General features: G+C 43.1%; 1 protein-coding gene across 3 annotated transcripts in view; it reads left to right on the forward strand.

Annotated features, from left to right (window-relative positions):
- The first annotated feature begins 2201 nt into the window (after positions 1-2201).
- Positions 2202-10115, forward strand: part of RPP30 (ribonuclease P/MRP subunit p30) — a 31607-nt gene continuing 23693 nt past the window's right edge. The window contains exons 1-4 of one of the 3 annotated variants that reach the window (XM_040362124.1): positions 2202-2334; positions 7478-7560; positions 9260-9315; positions 9612-9668. In XM_040362124.1, the coding sequence (XP_040218058.1) occupies positions 7479-7560; positions 9260-9315; positions 9612-9668 (195 nt within the window). In that variant the 5' untranslated portion in view covers positions 2202-2334; position 7478. Of the gene's footprint in view, positions 2335-2380; positions 2475-7477; positions 7561-9259; positions 9316-9611; positions 9669-10115 lie in introns of those variants that run through there. The other 2 variants (XM_040362121.1, XM_040362123.1) reach the window with 2 other exon arrangements.

Below are 10115 nucleotides of genomic sequence, written 5' to 3' on the forward strand. Positions count from 1 at the left end.
GAAGAGCCAGGGGCCCATGGGACAGGTGACAGCTGAGCACTGGAGGGCACTTTGTGACAGTTACGTCTCTCATAATGTGCTAATATGTGGTACCTTATGGTATAATCCACCTGGGGGGCTCATGTACTTTAACTTCCCGAATGGTGGCTACAGCATGATCGCGCCCACTGTGGCATGCTCTGTGATCACTGTGTCTTTAGTGTCCAATCAGGAGTCAAACACAAGCCGGTTATCGGCATTCATTTCCTCACGTTCACAGAGCCAATAACCAGCTTGTGTGAAAGGGACATCTACACTTATAATCAGGGCACTGATTATCAGTGCAGTCCCAATAGTGCCCACCAGTGCCTCCTCATCAGTGTCACCTATAAGTACTGCCTATCAGCGCCGACAAATGCCTCCTCATCAGTGTCATCTATTAGTGCTGCCTATCAGTGCCCACAAGTGCCTCCTCATCAGTGTCACCTATTAGTGCTGCCTATCAGCGCCCACAAGTGCCTCCTCATCAGTGTCATCTATTAGTGCTGCCTATCAGTGCCCACAAGTGCCTCCTCATCAGTGTCACCTATTAGTGCTGCCTATTAGTGCCCACAAGTGCCTCCTCATCAGTGTCATCTATTAGTGCTGCCTATCAGTGCCCACAAGTGCCTCCTCATCAGTGTCACCTATTAGTGCTGCCTATCAGCGCCCACAAGTGCCTCCTCATCAGTGTCATCTATTAGTGCTGCCTATCAGTGCCCACAAGTGCCTCCTCATCAGTGTCACCTATTAGTGCTGCCTATCAGCGCCCACAAGTGCCTCCTCATCAGTGTCACCTATTAGTGCTGCCTATCAGCGCCCACAAGTGCCTCATCAGTGTCACCTATTAGTGCTGCCTATCAGCGCCCACAAGTGCCTCCTCATCAGTGTCATCTATTAGTGCTGCCTATCAGCGCCCACAAGTGCCTCCTCATCAGTGTCATCTATTAGTGCTGCCTATCAGTGCCCACAAGTGCCTCCTCATTGCGTGGTCGTGCGAGGCTGTACCCAAACAAAATGTATGTTCTTTTTTATCCCCACAAGTAGAGCTTTCTTTTGGTGGTATTTCATAACCTCTGCAGCTTTTATTTTTTGCGATTTAAACAAAAAAAAAGAGCGACAATGAAAAAAATAAATGTTTTTTACTTTTTGCTATAATAAACATCCCAAAAAAAATATATTTCTTCATCAGTTTAGGCCACTATGTATTCTGCTACATATTTCTGGTAAAACAAATGCAATAAGCGAATATTGATTTGTTTTTGCAAAAGTTATAGCATCTACAAAATAGGGGGATAGATTTATTGTTTCTTACTAGTAATGTTGGCGATCTGCGATTTTTTTTTTTTTGCGGCAGACAGATGGGGCACTTTTGACACGTTTTTGGGACCATTGACAATTATACAGAGATCAGTGCTATAAAAATGCACTGTTTACTGTGTAAATGTCACTGGCAGGGACGGGGTTAACACTAGGGGGCGATCAAGGGGTTAAACGTGTTCCCTGGGAGGTGTTTCTATGTGGGGGATGGAACTGACTGGAAGAGGAGAGTGATCGCTGTTCCTAATCACTAAGAGTGCGGATCAGGGGAGCGTATTTAATTTGTATTTCTTTTTTCCTTTTCTCCCTCTCAATACGGGCCAGGGTTGTATGCTGTTTCTGTTATGTTTTTCTCTGCTTTTGTTGTTTGTATATAAAAGAAATAAAAAAATGATTTGATCAAAAAACAAAAAGTACGACAGCACTGAAAGCTGAAAATTGGCCTGGGCAGGAAGGGGGTGAAAGTGCCCGGTAGGCAAGTAAACAAAACTTTAATGCCACTTTAAAACCTGGATCAGTGCATATGATAATGTAGGGTGTGAGTGTGCTCATCTATGTTTCTTTGCTGTATTTGATGCCATCGCTGCACGCTCTAATTGTGTACATTGTCGCGCTTCTAACACACAGGAAATGCGTGTACTCCCATCAAAGCTATCCTAAATCTGCACATACAGCTCCATGCAAAGGGCAGCCCATTCATTCTATGTCACAATCAGGAACCCAGGGAATACGGACTGTCATCCACGCTGCAATCCGACAGCTGATCGGCCACGTGTTCCTCCTGCGGCACACGACAACACCGCCCCCTATGACCGGGCCAAAAGCAGCTTTCCCATAGTTATCGAAACAGCGCGCTTCCTCTCTCCCGCCCAGGGAAAGTTACGAGGCTTGATGAAGCCCGGATGTCTACCTCTGTGTGGTGATTGGTCAGATTCTAGAAGGAGGCGGGACAGAGCTGGACGGGGCTATTAACACATGGGAGTCAGTGTGCATCAGGTATATATGTGTGTTTGGGTTAGTGGGGGCGCTGGAAAGGCGGTACACGGGAGATATTTAGGGGCTGATACTGAGGAGGAATGGTGGGAAGGGAGCTTTGGTGGAGTTTAGTGAGAAGGAAGTGTTTGAACCTGTAGGAGGTAGGTAGGTGAAGGAGGAGTTCCCTGGGGGTAGATACTGTGCTCTCATTGGCTGAAAGACTACACGTGGTTGGCTGTACACTGTGACTCCACTAGAACCTGGGTGTAGAGGTGTGACAAAGGGGTCACTCACCACCATATGTGTGTAGTCTGTACAGAATACAGGGCATTACAGGCACAGGGTGCCCAGAAGACTGCCATTTACATGCTTTTAGTGCTTAGACTCCGGCATCTTCTACAGGCTGTGTACATATACATACATGAAATCAGTAGATAGGTATGACAATAACAACAAAACTTGTTTTTGTTTTTTTAAATGCCCTAAATGTGGTGCACATTTCCATCTGTAAACATAGCTGTGTGTTTGGCCCTATTGATTCCTATAGCGCTGTGTTTTAGATGTTTACAAAACCTAGATGCTGTAAACATCTAACTGGCGTTCTAGAGGCTGGTGTGCATGAGCAGATGGCGTTCCGTTCTATATATGGAATGCAGAACCCTGGGGGGAAAGGGGCAATTTAATAAACCAGGCTTTCTTAATCTCCTTCCTGCGCTATACCTGAAAGATGGCTACAACACCGACTTAAAGCGGGGGTTCACCCAAATTTTTTTTTCTAAGATTACATCCAGCATACTAACGACATGTAAAGTATGCTGGTATTATTATTTTTTTACATACCGTGTAATTGTTATTTTCGCCGGGCTTCCGGGTTCTGATTACTGCGGGACTGGGCGTTCCTATTGAAAGCTTAGCTGATTGATGTCTGGTGAAAATCTTCCCATGTTGCCTACACCGCGCGTCACCAGTTTTTCGTAAATAGCCGACCTGTGAGTCGGCGCCATATGGCGCCTGCGCAGTCAGCTCTACTAGGCAGGCGTGTATAGCGCCGACTCGCAGGTCGGCTATTTAAACACTTCCCGACGGCCGTACGACTATATACGGCCGCAGGGTGGTTCTACTTCTCTGGGGCACCGTCTTTTTACGGCCGCCCCTTTGCTCGTTCGGAACTGCTGTGCTGGCCGTGTCCCAATCACAGATCGCCGTGAACGGCCAATCGGAGTGGCCGTTTGCTAGGCGATCTGTGCGGCCAATGAGAGATGATCTCATATGTAAACATATGAGATCATTTCTCATTGCCGGCTCTCGCAGACACCGTGCTGTCAGGGAGAGAGGAGACCGATCTGTGTCTCTTGTACATAGAGACACAGATTGGTCACCCCCCTTCCCCCACAGTTAGAACACTATATAGGGTACACATTTAAACCCTTCCGCACCCCCTAGTGTTAACCCCTTCCCTGCCAGTCACATTTATACAGTAATTAGTGCATATTTATAGCACTGATTGCAGTATAAATGTGAATGGTGCCAAAAATGTGTCAAAAGTGTCCGAAGTGTCCGCCATAATGTCGCAGTCGCAATAAAAATCGCAGATCGCCGCCAGTAAAAAAAATAATAAAAAATAATAATTCTGTCCCTTATTTTGTAGGCGCTATAACTTTTGCGAAAACCGCTTATTGCGTTTTTTTTTTATTTTTTTTTTACTAAAAATATGTAGAATACGTATCGGCCTAGACTGAGGATAAAATTTTTTATTTTTTAAAAAATTGAGCCATTTATTATAGCAACAAGTAAAAAAAAATTTTCAAAATTGACGCTCTATTTTTGTTTATAGCGCAAAAAAATAAAAACCGCAGAGGTGATCAAATACCACCAAAAGAAAGCTCTATTTGTGGGAAAAAAAGGACGTCAATTTTGTTTGGGAGCCACGTCGCACGACCGCGCAATTGTCAGTTAAAGCGACGCAGTGCCGAATCGCAAAAAGTCCTCTGGGCAGGAAGGGGGTTTAAGTGCCCAGTAAGGAAGTGGTTAAAGAAAACTGGTGACGCGCGGTGTATGCGACATGGGAAGATTTTAACCAGACGTCAATCAGCTAAGCTTTCAATAGGAACGCCAAGTCCCGCAGTAATCAGAACCCGGAAGCCCGGCGAAAATAACAATTACACGGTATGTACGGAGAAAAAAATAAAAATACCAGCATACTTTATATGTCGTTAGTATGCTTGATGTAATCTTAGAATTTTTTTTGGGGGGGAACCTCCACTTTAATTTGCCAGGAGGGCATACTTGGACGCCCAACCATGATCATGCTGCTCGCACACGCCCTGCGATGCATTCTGTGATCACTGAGTCCTTTGAACGCAGCTGATCACAGATCAGGATAAAGGGCCAATCACAGTGGCCCTTTACCATGTGGTCAGCTATGTCCAATGAACACAAGCCCGATATCTTCTTTTCTCTACTCATGCTAACAGCCGATAACTGGCTTGTGTTAAAGGGACATAGGCACTGATTATTAGTGCAGTCCCAACAGTGCCCACCAGTGCCACCCCGTCAGAGACACACATATCAGTGCACATCAGTGAAGAAGAAAAATTACCTGTTCGCAAAATTTTATAACAACCTATGCAAAATGTTTGGTCTTTTTCGTTTGTTTAACAAAAAATAAAAAACCCAGTGGGGATTAAATGCCACCAAAAGAAAGCTTTATTTGTGTGAAAAAAAAAAAAATGATAAACATTTCATTTGGGTACAGCGTGGCATGACCACCCAATTGTCATTTAACATGTGACAGCACTGAAAGCTGGAAATTGGCCTGGGCAGGAAGGAGGGAAAGTGGATCTTCACCCAAAAGTGGACATTTGGCTCTTTGACTTGCTGATCACAGAGTGTGCCGCAGGGGGCACGTGGACGCCCTCCTGGGAATAGTCAGCCAGCATCGCTTTGCTCGGGGAGGAGTAAGAACCGAGCCATTGACAGTGATTGGTGGCTCGGTTCTCAGTGAATAGACGCCGGGGGACAGAGACAGATGCTGCATCCACTGAGGTAGGTATGATTATGGGAAAAAAACTTCTCTTTTAAAGTAAACCCTAAACAGAGCATCACACCAATTGAGACAAACTAAAAGGGTGCAGGATCTTCCAGATGCTTGTTTGTAAATAGTCTTGCGTGGTTCTCTTGGGTTTTAAAGGACATCAAGTAATCTCGCCAGTATGTCATGTTATCAAAGCAAAGTGTGGCTGCTTTAGGATAGCTGGACAAGGTTCCTGTAACAGTCACATTCCTTGATGCATTTTCTGATTGGTTCCTATGGGCTACTACTCCCTTTGTTATTAACCAAAGCTGGATAATGGCACATCTGTGGTGACTGTGCATGTGCTCATGGCTTGCCCAACTGGCACTTTTATCTTCCAACTCTTGACATTTTATTTAAAGTGTCTGTAAACACTTACATATACCCATTAAAGTGACTGACCTCAGGTGATACACAGAGATGAAACAAATCCTCCTGCATAAGTTGTACCTGTTTATCTGCGGTCTTTTCTTCTATACATCTGTTCAAAGTCCAAAATTAATGGAGCTTGTCTGAGCTGTCAGAAAAAAGGGGAAAGGCAGCTGAAGTTACACTCTGCAGAGCTAAGTGAGGAATGCTCTGACAGCTGATTGGAGGGAAGGGAGAAAACCCCCTTCACACAGGAACAAAGCTGAGGCTGTTGCCTGGAGATACCTCCCCTGTCACCTTATCACAAGTGACTCATGCTGATAGCAGAGGAATGAAGCAGCAGGCAGAATTACACTTAGGCTCCATTTACACCTGGGCATTGCAGAATCGCATGCGATTCTGCCCATGATTCCAGAATTGCAGCAAAACACGGGACACGGTTACAATGCCATTACTTCTAATGGCACCCCAATTGTGGTGCAATTTTGCAGCGCAACTAATCGCGCTGCAATCGTGGTAAAAAGAAGCAGGACATCTTTTGGGTGACAGCTTTGCCATCTATCGCGACAAAATCATACCGCGATTGGGGTGTCATTAGAAGTAAAGGCATCGCAAACGTGTCATGCCCGTGATTCTGGAATGCGCAGATGTGAATGGAGACTTAGTGCTACATACTATAGAAGGATATGCGTCCTTCATATTCCATAGCTGAGATTTAAAACCACTTTAACCGCTTGCCGACCGTATACAGTACCTATATGGCTGTGCAAAATCAGGTACGTGATTTTGCACTTCCGGGTCTGGGGCACGCAGAAGCGCCGCAGGCGGCCTGCTGCCAATCGTTCCAGAGAGGCAGAACAACGGTCTGCCTATGTAAAGGCAGATCCCCGTTCTGTCAGTAGGGAAGGTAGAGATCCTGTGTCTCTGCTAAGTTTCTGCCTACCCACAGTAGAAAACGCATCCTCTACAGTAACTAAGCACTCCCCAGGAATACGTTTCAACCTTTGTTCATCCCTGATGTTAACCCCTTCCCTGCTAGTGTCATTAGTACAGTGATCGTGCATATTTTTTAGCACTGATCACTGTGGTGTCACTGGTCCCCAATAAGTGTCACTTAGTGTCTGATTCGTCTGCCGCAATGTCGCAGTCCTGCTATGAGTCACTGATCGCCTTTTACTGAGTTATCACTGATCACTAGTAAAAGAATAAATGAATAACAATTCCATAAATATATCCCATAGTTTGGTTCGCGCAAAAGTTATAGCGTTTACAATCAATAAACACTTATTGGGATTTTTTTTACCAAAAATATGTAGCATAATACATTTTGGCCTAAATTGATTGTTTTATTGGATGTGTTTTATAGCAGAAAGAAAAAAAAAATATATATATATATATATATATTTTTTCAAAATTGTCTGCTTTTTTTGTTTATTGCGTAAAAAACGCAAAGATCTATTTGTGGGAGAAAAAGGACATCAATTTTATTTGGGTACAGCGTTGCATGATTTATTTCCTTCATACTAGGGACAACTGAACAATCCTTAGTTCAATGCAATTAATTTTTATGATGGTCTTGATGGGATTTCTATACTAACCTTTCTGTTTTAGGTATACTTTAGGCTTTGATAATGTTGACGCTGTATAGTAAATCAGTTTGTAATTGAAATAAACCTGTTCAATGTTTGATTATTTGTTTTGCATATATATTCCTAATTTCAGAATGGCCACGTTTATGGATCTCAATATTATGAACTGCACAGATGTAAAGAAGCTGCAAAGTATTATTGAGATGGCAGCACATCGTAAGTATCGCAGTTACACGTGTTTAAAGTGATATTAAAGGCAGATAAAAAAAATAATAACACGCATGTCATACTTACCTGCTCTGTGCAGTGTTTATGCACAGAGCAGCCCCGATCCTCCTCTTCCCATGTCCCCTGCCAACACCCCTAGCCCCTCCCTCCTGTTGAGTGCACCCATAGCAAGCGGCCTGTTATGGGGGCACCCGAACAGTCTTGCTCCTGAGTCACTGCTCTGTGTTCATTCACACACTGAGCACAGCCCACCCTTCCACTGCTCTCTTAGCCAATGAGGAGGAAGAGACCTGGGAGACCCTCTGCTCTCGTGCTCATCACTGGATCGAGATGGGGCTCAGGTAAGTATTAGGTGGGGCTTTCATTTGGCCACACATTACAATCTTTGAATATGACTGTACATAGTACAATGTGCTTTAGATCTCCAGACAACTATGTAGTGCAAAGACCTGCCTGATTGAATACATATCGAATAGATCACTTAGGTAGGCCTCCAAGTTTTGTTGTTTTTGGTAAAACTAAATGGGTTTGTAGAATAACAAGTATGGCAAGCTTCAGACTGTAAACTTGCCCTGGTGTCTTTTTATTGTTGTAGAATTTGCTATGCAACTGTACAAACAAACCCTTCTGGAAATAAGTTCAAATCCGATCTCCAGCGATTACTTTTTTATGGCTCCACTTTCATATTTTTGATCTGCATAGATCTCTAAAATGAGAGCAGGGCATATGGATAGTAAAAACAAAAGGATGGAAAATTGCAGGTTTGATCGCTCTGTGAAAAAGACATGCATAATGTTATGGATTTTCTTTTTTTTTTTTATTTCTTTTCATTTCTCACATCTTTTTACTTCTGTGTGTTTTCTACTGCTCACTGCTTTACTACTACTATGTGCTCTCCACTGCCTGTTGCCTCAGCTATTTATACTGTATTGAGCTTACTTCAGCAGAGTGAATACTAATTAGTTTGATGCTACTGCACATTACAATAATATCGCTTTATTACTTAAAGCGGTTGTAAACCGCATAAACTTTTTTTTTTTTTCCCCAAACCTGCAATGCAAAAGGCATAATAGGCTAGTATGCATCGCATACTAGCCTATTATGAAATACTTACCTCGGAACGAGGTGTGTACCACTTACCTGGTCCACGCCGAGCAGGATGTCATCTTGCTCCGGCGTGTCTTCCGGGTATCGCCGCTCCAGCGCTGTGATTGGCTGGAGCGGCGATGACGTCACTCGTGCGCGCGGGAGATTTAAAATCGGCAGGGTCCGGCGATGCCGGTCCTTCAGCCGTGGAGTCCCCCCTGCGCATGCGCCGCCCGCATTGCGGGGGTAATATCTCCTAAACCGTGCAGGTTTAGGAGATATTCTCCTTACCTACAGGTAAGCCTTGTTGTAGGCTTACCTGTAGGTAAAAGTCCAAATAGTGGGTTTACAACCACTTTAAGGATGATGCTTTTAAATCTTGAATCATTAAAACCGTTTTATATAGTTCAAACATAGAAGAAATTAAATCAATGTGCAACAGCCAGATAGTGTTTATTTTTTATTTTGTCACTTACATTTATAAGTTTATATTGCACTAATGGCCCAAATAATCAATCGATGTAGCTGCTTTGTTTTGTTTGTTTAAATGTTATTTACTGCGTTTCCAAACAGATTAATAATGAAATCTTTCCCTATGTAGTTGGCTACTCTGCTGTTGCTATCAATCATGTAGCTGCATTTGAAAAGAAGAAAGCGGTAAGTTTTCGATCAGTGTATTTCTATGTTATATACTTATAACTTACTATTTTTTGTAAGCATTTATTTTTATTTGATGAGCCTGCCAGTAACACACTTCCAAACTAGGTTGACAAAGCTCACTGTGCTGTGGAGAAGCAGCTTTAAAATTCGAATAACTTTTATATACTCCAGAGAGTGGCACTTCGTATGTTGCCCTTTTTAAAAATGGCTGTATTTCATCATCTGATAGATCCTACTAATGTTTTCTGCTTTGAATGAAAGAATGTGTTGTTTTTTTGTTTTTTTTATCATAGGAAATTGGGAAACCCCTATGTCCTGCAGATTTATTCCCATCGCCCCCTACTGTGCAGGTAATGAAATGGCGGTTTAAAATAATGATTACTATGGAAGCTAATAATGTGCATTTCTACAAAAGACATTTCAACTAAAAAAGTATTCAGTATATATTAAAGTAGAGCTCTTTAAAAGAGAAAATAAAAAAGCATTTTTTGCTGCAGTAATTGCCTTATTTCTGGGATTTCTCCCACAGTACTTTTTTCCCCTCCACAAGATATCCTCAGTCTTCCGAGTTGAATGACAGCCAATATAATTTAACCTACTTCCTTTAACCCCAGGCTATTGTGTACCTGCCTTAGCATGTAGGTGGACACTAAAGGGAGAAGAAGCACGTTGATGATATAATTTCTCTGTCACTCTAGTTTCTCTTCCTATCAGCATGCTTCTTGTCATCGCATGAATTGCTTGGCTTGTTGAGCTGCTTCTTCCTTTCCCATGCAGCTCTGTTGTAGAAACTGCAT

This window comes from Rana temporaria, chromosome 8, assembly GCF_905171775.1.
Source record: "Rana temporaria chromosome 8, aRanTem1.1, whole genome shotgun sequence".
Taxonomy (NCBI): Eukaryota; Metazoa; Chordata; class Amphibia; order Anura; family Ranidae; genus Rana; species Rana temporaria.